Raw genomic sequence first — 18,480 nt, forward strand, 5'->3', positions numbered from 1 at the left:
TCAAAAACAAAGACGTGCTTCTGGATTCCTTCTTGGTTAACTCCGCACACGCACGCCGAGTGGCAGGGCAGGCAGCTGCTGCCACCGCTCCTATTTTCACTGCTCAGCAACAACTGTGTACGTCTGTATGCACAGTTTCTGTATAACCACGTGCTGGCACGGTACACACTCTACCGGTTTGTCTCTTCGAGTTTCCACAGCCCTCTTTAGCAATCCAGTGCTGGACAAAGGGCCTCCCCGCACGACTGTGGGCTACGGGGGTTCTTTTGACCATACTTCACCGCTCCCGATCGGTGTCGGTCGGTGACGAGCTGGTGCCAGTTTACACAATTTGGCACGGACGTGAGCAGGCACAGCCTCAAAATGAAACCCAGGTCAGTTGGCACGGTTGCGCTAACCACTGCGCCACCCATCCACCGCCCCCACTCCTCAAGACCTGAGAACGCGGATGTCCAAACTGGTCGGGTCACTTGCCCCGTGAGAAAAAAAATCCTGCGGTGTCACAGGAGAAATATAACAAAAAAAAATCCACGCCAGGTCTTTCGTTTTTTTTTTTAAGGATCTGGTTTACTTCATAGTTCATGGCCAAAACGTTGATCAACTCGGACTATCGTCTACGAACGTCACTGGGGACATGCATTTGGCAAATAATTGGTTACAAGGGTTTAAGCGGGCGCTCATTGCATTCACGATATATGGTACAGTGCAACGCGTGTATTCAAATATATATACTTTACTCGAGGGTGCCTAACGGGTTCGGATTGTCAGTCTTAAATAACAAAATACACGGTCTACTTCATGGAGTATATCATAAAACTATTGGAATTTTAAAAAGAAAAAAGGCTCTAACCGATCCACATCCCACAGGTTACTGCATTGGAGATAAGACGTACACCTACAAATCATTTTGCGCGAGTTTGCGAGAGACGCCGTTGCTTCTACGCTTCGGCCAAAGTGATCGCCGGTCGCCCTGCATCACTGGGAAGCCAAGCGAGCCTGGAAGCCCCCAGCGTCGGCGCTGGGCCAGTGAAGGGGAAGCCTCCTCCAGGGTGAGCACGACTGGCTCGCAACAGCTCTCTCCCACGGCTCTATTACCACGGCTCTCTCCCAATGCTCTCTCCCACGGCTCTCTCCCACGGCTCTCTCCCAACGGCACCCTCTCCCACGCCTCGCTCTTAACGGCTCTCTCCCACGGCTCTCTCCCAACGCTCTCTCCCAACGCTCTCTCCCAACGCTCTCTCCCACGGCTCTCTCCCAACGCTCTCTCCCAACGGCTCTTTCCCAACGGCTCTCTCCCAATGCTCTCTCCCACGGCTCGCTCCTAACGCTCTCTCCCACGGCTCTCTCCCACGGCTGTCTCCCACGGCTCTCTCCCACGGCTCTCTGCCAACGCTCTCTCCCAACGGCTCTTTCCCAACGGCTCTCTCCCAATGCTCTCTCCCACGGCTCTCTCCCAACGCTCTCTCCCACGGCTCTCTCCCAACGCACTCTCCCACGGCTCTCTCCCAACGCTCTCTCCCAACGCTCTCTCCCACGGCTCTCTCCCACGGCTCTCTCCCACGACTCTCTCCCACGGCTCTCTCCCACGGCTCTCTCCCACGGCTCTCTCCCAACGACTCTATCTCAACGGCTCTCTCCCACGGCTCTCTCCCAACGACTCTATCCCAACGGCTCTCTCCCACGGCTCTCTCCCAATGGCTCTCTCCCAATGGCTCTCTCCCACGGCTCTCTCCCACGGCTCTCTCCCACGGCTCTCTCCCACGGCTCACTCCCAACGGCTCTCTCCCAACGACTCTCTCCCATGGCTCTCCCACGGCTCTCTCCTAACGGGTCTGTTTTAATCCACTTGCAAAAAGGGGTAAAGGTGCAGCTGCACTTTGCTCGCTCGTGCCACCGCTGGCAGGAGGGCCTCATCGCCCCCCCCCCCCCCCCCCCCCGCTAGAGGGGGTTCTAGACAGCCCCTCTGGAGCCGACTTCCACGCTGGCCAGGGCGTCTTGGAAGAGGAAGGAAAGTACCCGCAAGTTTTACCCAAACCCCACACGCCGCCTGCCGATCAACGGATTGCGGCAAACTCGTTTCCGCTGTTGTATTGGGCCCGGAGGCTGCGGGAGATCGACTCGAACCGTGCGACCCGGATCGCAAGTCCGGCGCTGCTGATCCATGGCAGCTTCCACTTTTCATTCTGAAAATTGGCCGCAAACCGTGTCTTCCAGGTCCGCGCGAACGAGGCCGCACACCTGTGACGGTGAGCCGCGAGGGGCGGGTCGAAGGGTCATGGGCGTGACCTGCGGCCGATCGCATAACATTCCGCAAGCGTCCTTTAGTCGGCACCCCCGATTCACACGGCAAAACTACGGCAAAAGTACCACTCGAGGTATTTTATGCAACCGGCGACCACTCAGAAGCCGAGTTGTCCATCCGCCGTGCCACCCCCGAAGCTCGCCTCCCCACAGACGCGATGGGCACACACCCACACGACTTCATTACGTTGGTTATTGCGGCGGAATAATATAGTCTATATAGGTATAACCTTTGCCACGTAAATATAGTACACACATCTCGATCGGTACGCTATTATACAGGACAGATGAACGACTGTCGGAGCTTCTTTAGTTCTACACAAGCAGGCAACTCGGGTGGTGCCACAGCTAGCGTCGCCTGCCAGGGGCCAGCCACGCATGTCCCGACACGTGCGCTCGCCCTGGGCAAGCGCGGCGCCTTAGACGGGAGCTGCGACTCCCACGGTAAAAAGGCCTTGGTATGCGCAGTGGCACAGTGCACGGAGGGCATGGCTTCTCATCGCCGACCTCAAATTGCCACTCAACCAAAAGCACCCCAAGCGCTCCATTCGCATTTACTGTCCAAGGGACGCGTGGGTGGTGCTCTGACGCAGGGGGCAGCCGCGTCCGCCACATTCGTGAAACGGCCAAGCGGAGAGAGAGGCTGTGGCACGAGATTGTCAACCGTCGTCATCCCGTCGTGCCAACATGGAACGGGGCTTGTCGCACGGCAGATGCCCCCCCTCCCACCGCCACCCCCCACGGCATCGATAAAGAACTTCTCGGCTCAATGGTCTCATCTAAAAAAAAACGACCACAGGGTAGGTCTTGGAAGCTGGCAGGGCAAGAGAAAGTGTCCATCGTGGCCAGGGAAGGTTGCTTTATTGAGGCGGGGGCGGTGGGGGCACAACGGTGCGTGGCACACCCTCTAGCCTCTCTCAAAAAAGTCGAATTTCCATGCCCATAGCCAGGAGTGATTGCAGAGGCCTATGGACAAGCGGTGACTGGTGGCATCTGGGATGGGACGCATGAACTAGGTGTCGCACCAGCAAAAAATAAAATAAGATCCGTGCACGGATCCGCCGGGTGGGAGAGTGGACGAACTCTGTGCAGGGGGGGGGGGGGGCACACGAGTGATTGAAGTCCCCTCGGCCAGGTCTCCAACCCTGCTGTGAAGTGCGGCTCACGTTAGGTCTAAAGAGATATAAACTCAGCTGCTGTAGCTAAAAATAGCATTTAAATAAAAATAGCATTTAAATAAAAATAGCATTTAAATAAAAATAGCATTTAAATAAGGGCACAGTGTTTCAGTGTGGGTTGTCTCACTTACGCTGGCTGAGTGATGGCTGTGTGCGTTAGTCGTGAGTGCGTGTGTGTGTGTGTGCGTGTAGCGGTGAGGTCAGGTGAATGTGCATGAGTTGTTGTCTCTACTACATTTTTATTTGTTACATTATATTTTGTTTATTTGGGTATTTTCTCGCTGGGCAATAGTGTGTGTGTGTATGTTGCGATCACAGCACTCGCCCCAACAGTCTGTTAAGGCTATATGGGGGGGGGGAATCTTTCTCTTTGTAGTGGGGTGTGTGTTATTGTCGTCTCTGCTGGTCGAGGGCAATGAGTTTGAGAGATGCGTGCGTTCGTCTCCCTGCGTCTCCCGCGCACGTGTCCCGTGGAGACCCGAGGTCCCTGCTCGTCACACCACGGTGGCCGGTCGCTGGCCCATCTGGGTTTCCAGTCGGTACATCTGCCGCATCTCCTGCGCCTGTAGCAGCAGCAGCAGCAGGGCTTGTGTCAGATACAAGTTAGACAACTTCGCTTTATATACACAAACACCGGATTTCTAAACATACACAGCTTTAAGCACACACACGTTTATACACGCACACAGGTTTAAACGAAACACACACATGGATTTACACGCATATTTACGAATGTACACTGATTTAAAGAGAACCACAAAACTACTCAGTTACCTATCTACCCAGCCACCAAACTACCCAGTTAACCATGCACCGCGCTACTCAGATACCCATCTACCCAGCCACCCAACTACCCAGTTAACCGTGTACCTCGCTACTCAGTTACCCATCTACCCAGCCACCCAACTACCCAGTTAACCGTGCACCTCGCTACTCTGTTACCCATCTACCCAGCCACCCAACTACCCAGTTAACCGTGCACCCAACTGACAGATTAACTGAGTAGTTGTAGCCGGGTTCGTAGTGCAGCTCGCTAACCGTTGGACCACCGCTCCCCATACATAAACTTACACACATTGACACACACGCACACTTCACACATGCACGCAGTTCATCAAGGCCGCCGCTTCTTCGAGTCGCGCCTGTGGGCGTGAGCCATCGCGCTGAAGAGCCAAGTGACCCCACGCATGAAGCACAGCCCAGGACACGTGCCGTCCACATCACGACGACCCCCCACCTGCTCCTTGTCCCTGTCCAGGGCCTCCATCTGCTCCAGCTGGCTCTTCCTCAACTGCTCCACCTCCTTGCTCTGTCTCATCGCCAGCTAAAAACAAGGAGCGTTGTGCGCACACACGGACACTCGCATTTAGACACATGCACGCTATGGATCACCCCTAGTGTTAACCTTCATAGCCTATGGTGGAAAGGGCTGTTTGCGAGCACCTATGAAGGCTGCCAAAAGGAATAGTGTAGCCAACACCAAACGTACATATAACCGCCATTCCCCAATAAGTGGTGGTGACGTCATCACGGCGCTTGTGCCAAGCTAGGTGCGCCTTGAGGCCACGTCAACTGCCAAAGGCTCGCTGGCAGGAGGTCACGTGACAGAACCAGGTGTCATGGATTGACTGAGATGACTTGCAGATGCACCACATGTGTTTCCTACTATGCCTACTTTGTGCATTTTAGCCTCCCGGCACTCCACTCATTGTTGTGAGCACTGCCTCCGAATGCTCATGAGCATCCTTCACAAGTCCCCTCCACAGAGGCCGCTCTTGACACCGCTGGTATAGATCATCGTAAAGTTCAATCAGCTCCACATCCTCCATCTCTTCCCTAGCCCATGCTGCGTCCATTTAGCCCCCTCTATTCTGCCAAACAGAAGCTGCTCGGATGTGCAGTGGCTGGGCATGCGAGCTACAAAGCAGCCTCCCCTGTTTGAGGAGCTCACCGATGGGACTGTGTCCAGATCTATCAAGGATCTGTGAGCTCCTCACACAATCCAACCTGGTTGAACCCAGGATGGATATTAGGCAGGCCAATTTGACGCAGATGTTTCTTTAGCCGGATGGTGGTGGCAGGGCAGCAAGTGGGCTTATCGCCATCTGTTTCCATCTGTACGGGGGTTAGAGTGTCGCCCCCTCATGCATGCTGATTTTCTCTGGTTGCTCCGGTTTCCTCCCGCTTGTAGGAAAGCCCGTATATTTTGCTAAGAACATCTTTAAACTAAAAAAGAGAAATCCAATTACGGGCCCACGTGAAAAAATAAGAATAGGTTTCACCCTTTCTGGCAATGAAACAGCGGGTATTAAGATGTTCAAACAACAAATAGAAAACTTTTGCATGGAATCAAGTCTGCGTTAACCACACGTACTTGCGGTGAACATGCAAACAAACATGCTCAGAAATGGGACCTTTTTGCCAGCATCAAAGTTTAAAAAATGTAGAATAGGTTTTACCCTCTCTGGCAATAAGACAGCAGGTGTTATGATGTTCAAACACCAAATAGAAAAGCTTTTGCAAGGAATCGAGTCTGCATTAACCACACGTATATCATTAGACCTCCTTTGCCAGTACCAAAATATAATAATAGGGTTTTTCCCCTATTTTTCCTGGCAACAAAACTGAAACCTTTTTACAAGGATTCATGTCTGCATTAACCACAATACCTGCAGTCAAAATGCAAACCAAAAACATACTATGATAATATATGCATTGTCCTTGAAACTGATTGGTCCACACCACGCCTGTTGGCGTCATCTGGTCGAGGCTCAAAAGAAAGCCGTCCCTTGGTGTGGACCAATCAGCTTCAAGGACAATGCATATATTATCATCGTATGTTTTTTCTTTGCATTTTGACTGCAAGTATTGTGGTTAATGCAGACATGAATCCTTGTAAAAAGGTTTCAGTTTTGTTGCCAGGAAGAAAAAAAGGGGGAAAACCCCTATTATTATAACCACAAGTACTTGCGGTGCACATGCACACAAACATGCTCTGACAATGTATGCATTGTCTTTGAACCTGAAATTGGCCTACACCAGAGACAGATGCAGCCTTCTTTAGGGCCTTGTCTCACCAGTGTCCCATTTTGAACTCGGTGTGGATTTCCTGAATCAATAAGCAAAATAATAATGAATTAAAAGTCATCCACGTTTCAGGGGTGTAAAGACCGAAACAACCGATCGCTTGCCCGACGGGGTGCGTACTACGCAGCCGGACAGTAAGGAAGTGCGTTAGGAGCCTCCAATTGCTGCAGGGAGGCCTCAAATAAGATTGGTTATGGTCAGAAAATTGAACTGACTAGAAGGAAAATTCGAAGGTAAAAGGCGGGAAAATGAGGGTGGCCTGTCAGAGGTGACGGTTGATGACCGCGAGGGGGGAAGGAGGACGAGGATTGGCTGAGGGATGTGGGTGTGAGCGAACCTTCGAGGAAGGGCGCCTCGAGGGATATAAAAGGGGGAGAGCATGAGGGGAAGGAACGGCTTGGAGAGGAGACGAAGTTCAAGCATCAAGAAACCGCAGCCTGGGCCTAGAATTAGTGTGGTGTCCAAAATAAAGGCTTATAGCAAGCAAGAACGTGTGTCGGCGTCACTACACCAGCATAGGAAAGGGAGGGCATAAGAACTGCGGACGAGATGACCCGGAGCTTCGTGTGGAGCGACGGGCCAGGTAGCTTCCACATGGTGCTATGCAGCTTGTGAAAGGATAATGCCACTTGATTGATTCGGAGCGACACTTTTGCTATATCAAACCGAAACTAGTGATAAGTGCTCTGCCCGGATATGGGGACTCCTCCACTCTCTCCACAATTGCCCCATCACTCACGAGGACTCAAAAGGGCGGTGTATTTTATGACGTAAAATACGCAAGCAGGTGGATGTGTTTGGTGGGGCTTGATGGAAAGGCCCCATAACCTCTTCGTAGGATACCCCAGGTCTAGCGGTAGAGCCTCCAACTCCTCAGGGCTAGCAGCATTACCAAGTCATCAGCATACTAAAATGTTTGACCAAATTGGAGCCATCCTCCCTGAACCCACCTGGCCATTGATCAGTTTCCCATTGTATCTGTGTAGCGACTTGCTGGGACTCGGAGACGTTGATGTAGAGGCGACACCGTTTATTAACTCTTAACCCCCGTTACAGCTTCACACCCGAAGAGGTAACGGCCTCTCCACCCGCTGCTCTCAAGGGAGGTATTCCCCAGCTAAACTTCGCCTGCTCCCCAGCTATACCTCGGCCCTCTTCTAAGGGAGGCTAGCTGACCTGGCCTAGCCAAGGCACAGGTCCCGACCACCAGCCACACGGACCCGGCCCTTACAAAGACGTCGGGCTCCGAGGCTCTGGGGTCATACCACTGGCTTGCTCTGCCCGGCCCTTACAAGGACAGCGGGTCAGAGGAGTCCCAGGGTCTAGCTAGCTGGACTTCGATCTTCAACTGGTTCTTATGGCTTCGGCTTGTTGATACTGCCAAACTCTCTCGAGTCCCCGTCTTTTATCTAATTCCCTACCGAGGGGCGGGGTTCTGTGGGATCCCAGTACACCCCTCAGCCCCCTCCCGTTGGGAGGGGCGCGGGGGATCCAAACATCCCCCAGCCCCCTCCCCCCCCGGAGGCACCGACTAGGGATATGACGATCACCCCGTACGTCTCAATAGCACCGTTACATCTGTAACCAGATGGAAATACCCTCGAGTTACATGATGGCAAAATTTTTTTTAAAATAGTATAGGGGCCAGAAGACATCCCTGCCGCACCCAAGTTTAACAGGGAATGGCTCCAACTCCTGGCCACTCGGTTTCACCTGGGCCTGCCCGCCATCTCATTGACTGAACTGAGGGTCAAACATACACAGAAGATTACAAAGACAAAAGATGCCCCCGTATAGCCTTAACAGACTGTAGGGGCAAGTGCTGCTAGCGAGTTGCACCTGTGAAGGCAGGCACAGCACACGAGGGGGGTGGGTGGCCAGCACCACGCCCGGCCGCCTTTGTCTCCCCTCTGGTGATTTTTAAATGCCGCACCAGGTACTCATTTGAGGCTGAGTCAAACAAGGGGAGGTCCAGGGACCGGTTCAGATAATAGTCACTGGTGTTGGTCGTGAGCGGGAATCGAACCCGGACCGCCAGCTTTGTAGCCGCAGCGTGCCGACCGCTCCACTATCATTTCCCACTGCATGATTACACACGAACTGGCGACACGCGTAAAAAATGCAGCATGCATACTTGTAAACACACACACACGCGCGCATGTAAACACACACAAGGGCACAATGTGCAAACACATGCACTCATTAAAATAACTTTTAAAAAATATTTCAGTCCCTATCAAATCATATTTTGAGCAGCCACCTCTGTGTCTGTGGGCTCCCCACACACCAACACCACCACTGCCACATACACCAACAACAACACGTACACCACCACGTACACCAACACCACCACGTACACCACCACGTACACCAACACCACCACATACACCACCACCACTACACCAACACCGCCATGTACACCAACACCACCACGTACACCATCACGTACACCAACAACACCACCACGTACACCACCACGTGCACCAACACCAACACCACCACCACGTACACCAACACCACCACATACACCACCACCACCACATACACCACCACGTACACCAACACCACCACGTGCACCAACACAACCACGCGCACCAACACAACCACGCGCACCAACACAACCACGTGCACCAACACGTACACCAACACGTACATCAACACCACCACGTACACCAACACCACCACCACCACCCACGTACACCAACACCACCACGGACACCACCACCAACACCATCACATACACCACCACGTACACCAACACCAACCACAACACGTACTCCACCACCACCACGTACACCAACACCACCACGTACACCACCACCACCACCACGTACACCACCACGTACACCACCACCACCACGTACACCACCACGGACACCAACACCACCACAGACACCAACAACAACAACAACACGTACACCACCACGTATACCACCACGGACACAACCACGTACACCACCACATACACCAACACCACCACGTACACCACCACGGACACCAACACCACCACGTACACCAACACCACCACATACACCACGTACACCACCACTACACCAACACCACCACCACGTATACCAACAACAACACCACCACGTACACCAACACCACCACGGACACCAACACCAACCACACCACCACCACCACGTACACCAACACCACCACCACCAACACCACCACGTACACCAACACCAACCACACCACCACCACCACGTATACCAACACCACCACCACCACCACGTACACCAACACGTACACCAACACCAACCACACCACCAACACTTACATCAACACCACCGCGTACACCAACACCACCACGGACACCACCACCAACACCATCACATACACCACCACGTACACCAACACCAACCACAACACGTACACCACCACCACATACACCAACACCACCACGTACACCACCACGTACGCCACCACCACCACGTACACCACCACGGACACCAACACCACCACAGACACCAACAACAACAACAACACGTACACCACCACGTATGCCACCACGGACACAACCACGTACACCACCACATACACCAACACCACCACATACACCACGTACATCACCACGTACACCACCACTACTCCAACACCACCACCACCACGTACACTAACAACAACACCACCACGTACACCAATAAAACCACGTACACCAACACGTACACCACCACGTACACCAACACCACCACATACACCACGTACACCACCACGTACACCAACACCACCACATACACCACGTACATCACCACGCACACCACCACTACACCAACACCACCACCACCACATACACCAACAACAACACCACCACGTACACCAACAACAACACCACCACGTACACCAACACCACCACGTACACCAACACCACCACGTACACCACCACGTACACCAACAAAACCACGTACACCAACACGTACACCAACACCACCACGGACACCACCACCACCACCACCACGTACACCACCACCACCACCACGTACACCACCACGTACACCAACACCAACCACACCACCACCACCACGTACACCAACACCACCACCAACACCACCACGTACACCACCAACACCACCACGTACACCAACACCACCACGTACACCACCACGTACACCAATAACACCACAGACACCAACACGGACACAACCACGGACACCACCACGTACACCAACACCACCACGTACACGACCACCACGTACACCACCATGGACACCACCACGTACACCAACACCACCACTACACCAACACCACCACCACGTACACCACCAACACCACCACGTACACCACCACCACCACGTACACCACCACGTACACCAACACTACCACGGACACCAACACCACCACAGACACCAACACGGACACAACCACGGACACCACCACATACACCAACACCACCACGTACACCACCACCACGTACACCACCATGAACACCACCACGTACACCACCACGGACACAACCACGGATACCACCACGTACACCAACACCACCACGTACACCACCACCACCACGGACACCACCATGGACACCACCACGTACACCACCACGTACACCACCACGGACACAACCACGGACACCACCACGTACACCAACACCACCACGTACACCACCACCACCACGTACACCACCATGGACACCACCACGTACACCACCACGTACACCACCATGGACACCACCACGTACACCACCATGGACACCACCACGTACACCACCATGGACACCACCACGGACACCACCACGTACACCACCATGGACACCACCACGTACACCACCATGGACACCACCACGTACCCGCTTGCGCTCTTCCAGGAACTTCTTGGTGTTGTTGCTGTTAAGTTCACGTACACGCCTGTGTGCGCGCACACAACAACAACAACTGCTCCACCTCCTTGCTGTCTCATCGCCGGCTAAAAAGGAGCGTTCTGCGCACACACGGACACTCGCATTTACACACACGTACGCAAACATCGCCCCCAATGTTAACCAACATAGCCTACGGCGAAAAGGGCTCTTTGCGAGCACCTATAAAGGCTGACCAAAAGGAATAGTGTAGCCAACACCACACGCACATATAACACCAACAACCGCCGTTCCCCACTAAGTGGTGGTGACGTCATCACGGCGCTTGTGCCAGGCTAGGTGCACTTCGAGGGCACGTGAAGTGTCGAAGGGTCGCTGGCAGATCATGGGATAGGACTCGGGTGCCGTGGGTTGACCGACTGAGATGCCTGGCAGATGCACCACCTGTGCTTTCCATTGTGCCAACTTGGTGCATTTTATACGCCCAGGACTCCCACTCTTTGTTGTGAGCGTTACTCCTCCGCCCTCCGCTGTTGTTGGAGGGCAAGTGCCTTCAACTGTCCAGTCGCGTCCTTCACGAGGCTCCTCCACAGAGGCCGATTTTGACACAACCGGTACCGGTCAATGGCAAGTCCACTCAGCTCCACATTCTTCCGTACCGTATCAGCTCCATCTCTCCTCTAGCCCGTGCCGTGCCTATTTAGCCTCCTCTATCCAGCCAAACAGAAGCTGCCTGGGTATGCGGTGGCCGGGCATGCGGGTTACACGACCCAGCCAACGCAGCCTCGCCCGCCGGAGGAGCTCGCCAATGTGGCAGTGACCATATCTTTGAAGGATCTGTGAGTTCCTCACACACGCAAGCACGCAGACGCACGCGAACACACACACACACACCACAGGGGCGGTGGTCGTGGTAGCGAAGGCAGGAGGACACAAACGCCACAGGGGGGCCTGCGTACAAACGCGACCTTCCCCCCACACACACGTACACGCACACACGCTCGTTGCACCGCGGCAACGAGCGTGCATCACCGTAGCACGGGAACACCACTCGAATAAAACATAGCAGCCGTGCGGCGGGGGCCTTGCCTGTCACGCTCAGCCTTGTTCTTGATGCTCTTGTCCTGGCTGATGGCCTTGCTGTGCTCCATGGAGGTCTTCGTCTGGTTGGCTCGCATCTCCTTGCACAGCCTGCGGGCGCGTGGAGTGCGGAGACTCGCATTGGGGGGGGGGGGGGGGGTACGCAGAGGCCCGGCCAGGAGGCGCGCCCGCAACGCTCATCCAGAGTTAACATTGAAGTCTATGGGAGCCTTTCGCATTGAAGTCTATGGGAGCCTTTAGCATTGAAGTCTATGGGAGACTTTAGCATTGAAGTCTATGGCAGCCTTCAACATTGAAGTCTATGGGAGACTTTAACATTGAAGTCTATGGGAGCCTTCAACATTGAAGTCTATAGGAGGCTTCAACATTGAAGTCTATTGGAGCCTTTAGCATTGAAGTATATGGGAGCCATTAACATTGAAGTCTATGGGAGCCTTTAGCATTGAAGTCTATGGGAACCTTCAACATTGAAGTCTATGGGAGCCTTTAACATTGAAGTCTATGGGAGCCTTTAGCATTGAAGTCTATGGGAGCATTAACCATTGAAGTCTATGGGAGCCTTTAACATTGAAGTCAATGGGAGCCTTTAGCATTGAAGTCTACGGGAGCCTTAACCATTGAAGTCTATGGGAGCCTTTAACATTGAAGTCTATGGGAGCCTTTAGCATTGAAGTCTATGGGAGCCTTTAGCATTGAAGTCTATGGGAGCCTTTAACATTGAAGTCTATGGAAGCCTTTAACATTGACGTCTATGGTAGCCTTTAACATTGAAGTCTATGGGAACCTTCAACATTGAAGTATATGGGAGCCTTTAACATTGAAGTCTATGGGAGCCTTAACCATTGAAGTCTATGGGAGCCTTTAACATTGAAGTCTATGGGAGCATTTAGCATTGAAGTCTATGGTAGCCTTTAGCATTGAAGTCTATGGGAGCCTTTAGCATTGAAGTCTATGGGAGCCTTCAGCATTGAAGTCTATGGGAGCCTTCAACATTGAAGTCTATGGAAGCCTTTAGCATTGAAGTCTATGGGAGTCTTTAACATTGAAGTCTATGGGAGTCTTTAACATTGAAGTCTATGAGAGCCTTTAACATTGAAGTCTATGGGAGCCTTTAGCATTGAAGTCTATGGGAGCCTTCAACATTAAAGTCTATGGAAGCCTTTAGCATTGAAGTCTATGGGAGTCTTTAACATTGAAGTCTATGGGAGCCTTTAACATTGAAGTCTATGGGAGCCTTTAACATTGAAGTCTATGGGAGCCTTTAACATTGAAGTCTATGGGAGCCTTTAACATTGAAGTCTATGGGAGCCTTTAGCACCTGTCATGGACCATCTTGAGCTGTGCGCTCTGCAGCTCGTGGGACCCCAGCAGCAGCTTCTTGAGCAGCTCGTACTGCTCGTCGACCTGTCCGTCACGCAGCTCCTGCTCTTCCTGCACGTGGCGCGATATCAACTCCGACCACTCCTTCGTCTGCAGCCCCACCATCTCCTTCACCTGAGAGACGCACACAGCACATTCACGTGCGTGCGTGCGTGTGTGTGTGCGTACATTCACTTAACACACACACACAACCGTCTCCTGCACACACACACACATACATTACATACGTAGAAAGACAAACATGCCCCGTGGAGCCTGAGCAAACTAATTGAGGTAAAGGGCTGTCAGTGAGCACCTATGAAGGCAGCCTTTGTCTCCCCAGTGGCGATGTTTACACACCGCACCAGGTACTCATTTGAAACCGAGTCGACCTAGGGGAGGCCCAGCACCTCTTGAGATAATCGTCACCGGCGTTGACCGTGAGTGGGAATCGAACTCGGTTCATAGCGCGGGCGCACTAACCACAACACTACCGCTCCCCACACAATGACATTACATGACACAGACACTCTCTGACGACAGCAACAATCACACAACACACGTACAACTACCTCCTTGACCAGCGAGATGCACTCCCACAGACATTCACGTCCGCTCACGAGCGAGAAACTCATTTCCTTAACCCAGCAGGGAGGATCGGCTATGTCGATCTCGCGACCTGGAATGGGCGCTCCGACTCCTCACCCGTGCGCATGCGTGCCGCGTGCCACGTGAACGGTGTGTGTGTGTCACGTGAACGGTGTGTGCGTGTGTGTCATGGCGTGCGTGCCACGTGAACGGTGTGTGTGTGTCACAGCGTGTGTGCCACGTGAACGGTGTGTGTGTGTGTGTCATGGCGTGCGTGCCACGTGAATGGTGTGTGTGTGTCACAGCGTGTGTGCCACGTGAACGGTGTGTGTGTGTGTGTGTCACAGCGTGCGTGCCAAGTGAACGGTGCGTGTGTGTCACGGCGTGCGTCACCGGCGGCACCCTCAACTCGCCTTCTGCTTGTGCTCTGATATCAACACCTGAGTCTTCAGTTCCATTTCCTTCTTCAGGTCGGCGCACTTCCTCTCCCTGGGGGGTTGGGGGGGGCGGGGGGGTGGGGGGGGGCAAACGCTCGGTCAGGTGAGACGCAGCCCCGGGTGGGTGGCCCATGGACACACCCCGGGCTGGCTGCTGGAATCATCGGGAGGAGCGTGCGCCCGTGGGATTGCGTTCGCGCGAATCCCCCTCCGAGCTCCACATCCAATCGTGTCCCCCTCGTTAACCTCCTTCCATTCCTCCGTTGAAGCCTCGCCTCTATTTCATCGCTCATGCCCTTCCCCTCGTCCCTCCACTGCCTCCCGTCCCACTCCCTCTACCCTTTCGTGAACCCCAACAACCCGTGTATTGCGCTCGCTCGCTCCGCAGCCCCAGCACACCCCTGTCGTGTAGATCTTTCTCTTTTCTTTCCATTTCATTCAAAAGCTCAAGGCGCTTCTTTTGAAAGCGCCTTGAGCGAAGGCGCTCTACTATGTGAATATGAGATGAGATATCAAGAGCATGCTCACCGCCTCCAATAGCCTCCATGGAGCTCACCCTCGTCTACCTCTCCCCCTCTCAGCTCCACCCCCCTTCTATTCACTCTCCTACCTCTGTCCTCTAATTTCACCACTCACACGCAGTCTCCTACCTCTCATCTTACTTTATTGGCAGTAATACAGCGGGACCAACTGACAAACGACACACAGCGGGACCAACAGACAGACGACACACAGCGGGACCAAAATGACAGACGACACACAGCAGGACCAACAGACAGACGTCACACAGCAGGACCCAACTGACAAGACGTCACACAGCAGGAACCAACTGACAGACGACACACAGCGGGACCCAACTGACAGACGGCACACAGCAGGACCCAACTGACAAGACGTCACACAGCAGGACCAACTGACAGACGACACACAGCGGGACCAACTGACAGACGACACACAGCTTGACCAACTGACAGACGTCACACAGCGGGACCCAACTGACAAGACGACACACAGCGGGACCAACTGACAGACGACACACAGCGGGACCCAACTGACAGCCGACACACAGCGGGACCCAACTGACAGACGTCACACAGCGGGACCAACTGACAAGACGTCACACAGCGGGACCAACTGACAGACGACACACAGCGGGACCAACTGACAGACGACACACAGCGGGACCCAACTGACAAGACGTCACACAGCGCCACCAAATGCCAAGATAACAACAGAGCCCAGAGGGCGCTGCTCCCTACTGACCCACGCTTCCGCACAGCTTTCTCCAGCCCCTTGGCCAGTCCCATCTTCTCTTTGTCGTGCTGAGCCACCAGCTTGTCCACCTGCTGGCAGTGAGCGCGCTGCACCGCGTACTGCTCCTGCGGCGCTCGCACGCAACGGAACAAATCAACACACGGGCACAAAGATCCCCTCTCGTGCAAGGCCTGCCGACGCATGCCGTCGGCGTGAAAGTGCCCTCAGCGAGCGCCAACGTGAGGATTGATAAGCAAGCTATGCCGCAGCCTTTACTGGTAGCCTTACACGGCCCCCGCGAGCACCGCATGGCACACGTTCCACTCGTCAGCATGTCCAAGTGACGCTGCCCATCAGCTGCTGTCACTCGCTCGCTCTTCAATCGTCAGTTCCCTAATATCCCACCTCCCTGCCGATTGCATCCTCACCGTTTGAACAGAAGCGCTTTTCAGCACGTGGCCCGTGGGCATCCTGCCGCAGCTTTCTGCCGTGAGCCTTCTCCCTTGATCCGATTGGCTAACGGAGGCCCTCCCCCCCTTCCTGACACCCCAAAGCAACCGGCAAATTTCTGACAGCAGCACATCGCTCGCTTTCACGCAAGCCGCCATCTCCCCCTGACGGCGTCACGATCCCCTCTCCTCCACACACCCCTCCATCGTCGCCATCGTTCATCAACCTCGACACACGCCTCCTGCATTTCAGTGCCACGGTACCGGTCACAACAATTTGATAGCGGCATGCGCGTGCCGCTGAGGGGTTAGTCGGCCGGTGTGGTGTGAGGCAAGCGTTGCGTGCGGGCGAGAGAGATGGTGGGGATTGCGTGAGGGAGCGGTCGTGTAGCAGCGGCTAGTGCGCTGCCTCTACGGAACCCGGCGCTCCCGAGTTCCATTTCTGCTCACGGCCAACACCGGTGACGATTATCTGAACCGGTCCCGGGCCGCCCCTAGGTCGACTCGGCCGCACATGAGTACCTGGCGCGGTGTGCAGTAAACATCGCCACCTGGGGAGACAAAGGCGGCCCGGGCGTGGTGCTAGCCACCCACCCCCCTCGTTGCGCCGTGCCGGCCTTCATAGAGGTGCTGCTCGCGAACGGCACGGGCTGTACGGGGGATCTTAATCTTTGGTGGGGATTGTGTCTGTTGCGGGAGGAGTCGCTGGGCATGCGGGTCCACTCCGATTGGCACTCACCTTCGCCTGTTTCCTTTTCAAGCACACCAGCTCCTTCTGCTGCTTCCGCAGGAGTTTCAGGTAACCCTGACACAGCGTCGCACGGCACAGCAGTTTATGTCACTCAGGACCACACCGCCACAGGGATTTTGTTTTTTTTTGTTACAGGTGTAAAGACAGTGTGTCGGCAAGCTCCAAGAAGGAGGGTTCAAGATCGAAGGAGGGTTCAAGATCAAAGGCGGGGCCAAGGGCAGAGGAGGGCCACGCCGGGGATAAAAAGGGGGCGAGGAGTGAGGATCGGGGCTGTTTGGTTGGGGTTAGGGCCGTCGTCATTGTCTATCGTCGTCGTAACTGTCTTCACGTCGTCATTGTCTATCGTCGTCGCTGCCTGTCTCATCGTCGCTGTCTTCACGTCGTCACTGTCTTCACGTCGTCACTGTCTTCACGTCGTCACTGTCTTCACGTCACTGTCTTCACGTCACTGTCTTCACGTCACTGTCTTCACATCACTGTCTTCATGTCACTGTCTTCACGTCACTGTCTTCACGTCACTGTATTCACGTCGTCACTGTCTTCACGTCGTCACTGTCTTCACGTCGTCACTGTCTTCACGTCACTGTCTTCACGTCGTCACTGTCTTCACGTCGTCACTGTCTTCACGTCGCTGTCTTCACGTCGTCACCGTCTTCATGTCGTCACCGTCTTCACGTGGTCACCGTCTTCAGGTCGTCACTGTCTTCACGTCGTCACCGTCTTCACGTCGTCACTGTCTACACATCACTGTCTTCACGTCGTCACTGTCTTCACGTCGTCACTGTCTTCACGTCACTGTCTTCACGTCACTGTCTTCACGTCACTGTCTTCACGTCGTCACTGTCTTCACGTCACTGTCTTCACGTCGTCACTGTCTTCACGTCATCACTGTCTTCACGTCACTGTCTTCACGTCGTCACCGTCTTCACGTCGTCACCGTCTTCACGTCGTCACTGTCTTCACGTCACTGTCTTCACGTCACTGTCTTCACGTCACTGTCTTCACGTCGTCACTGTCTTCACGTCGTCACTGTCTTCACGTCGTCACTGTCTTCACGTCGTCACTGTCTTCACGTCACTGTCTTCACGTCACTGTCTTCACGTCGTCACTGTCTTCACGTCGTCACTGTCTTCACGTCACCGTCTTCACGTCACTGTCTTCACGTCACTGTCTTCAC

At 54.1% G+C, this 18,480-nt stretch overlaps 1 protein-coding gene across 2 annotated transcripts in view; it reads right to left on the bottom strand.

Moving 5' to 3' along the window:
• Nucleotides 1–546: 546 nt before the first annotated feature.
• Nucleotides 547–18,480, bottom strand: part of LOC116953936 (1-phosphatidylinositol 4,5-bisphosphate phosphodiesterase beta-4-like) — an 80,299-nt gene continuing 62,365 nt past the window's right edge. The window contains exons 31-38 of one of the 2 annotated variants that reach the window (XM_032974264.2): nucleotides 17,292–17,357; nucleotides 16,113–16,228; nucleotides 14,826–14,901; nucleotides 13,784–13,959; nucleotides 12,454–12,555; nucleotides 11,356–11,413; nucleotides 4,717–4,803; nucleotides 547–4,042 (exon numbers count right to left, since the gene is read on the bottom strand). In XM_032974264.2, the coding sequence (XP_032830155.1) occupies nucleotides 3,974–4,042; nucleotides 4,717–4,803; nucleotides 11,356–11,413; nucleotides 12,454–12,555; nucleotides 13,784–13,959; nucleotides 14,826–14,901; nucleotides 16,113–16,228; nucleotides 17,292–17,357 (750 nt within the window). In that variant the 3' untranslated portion in view covers nucleotides 547–3,973. Of the gene's footprint in view, nucleotides 4,043–4,716; nucleotides 4,804–11,355; nucleotides 11,487–12,453; nucleotides 12,556–13,783; nucleotides 13,960–14,825; nucleotides 14,902–16,112; nucleotides 16,229–17,291; nucleotides 17,358–18,480 lie in introns of those variants that run through there. The other variant, XM_076051899.1, reaches the window with a different exon arrangement.

This window comes from Petromyzon marinus, chromosome 53, assembly GCF_048934315.1.
Source record: "Petromyzon marinus isolate PM22_M1 ecotype Great Lakes invasive population chromosome 53, UKy_Petmar_22M1.pri1.0, whole genome shotgun sequence".
Taxonomy (NCBI): Eukaryota; Metazoa; Chordata; class Hyperoartia; order Petromyzontiformes; family Petromyzontidae; genus Petromyzon; species Petromyzon marinus.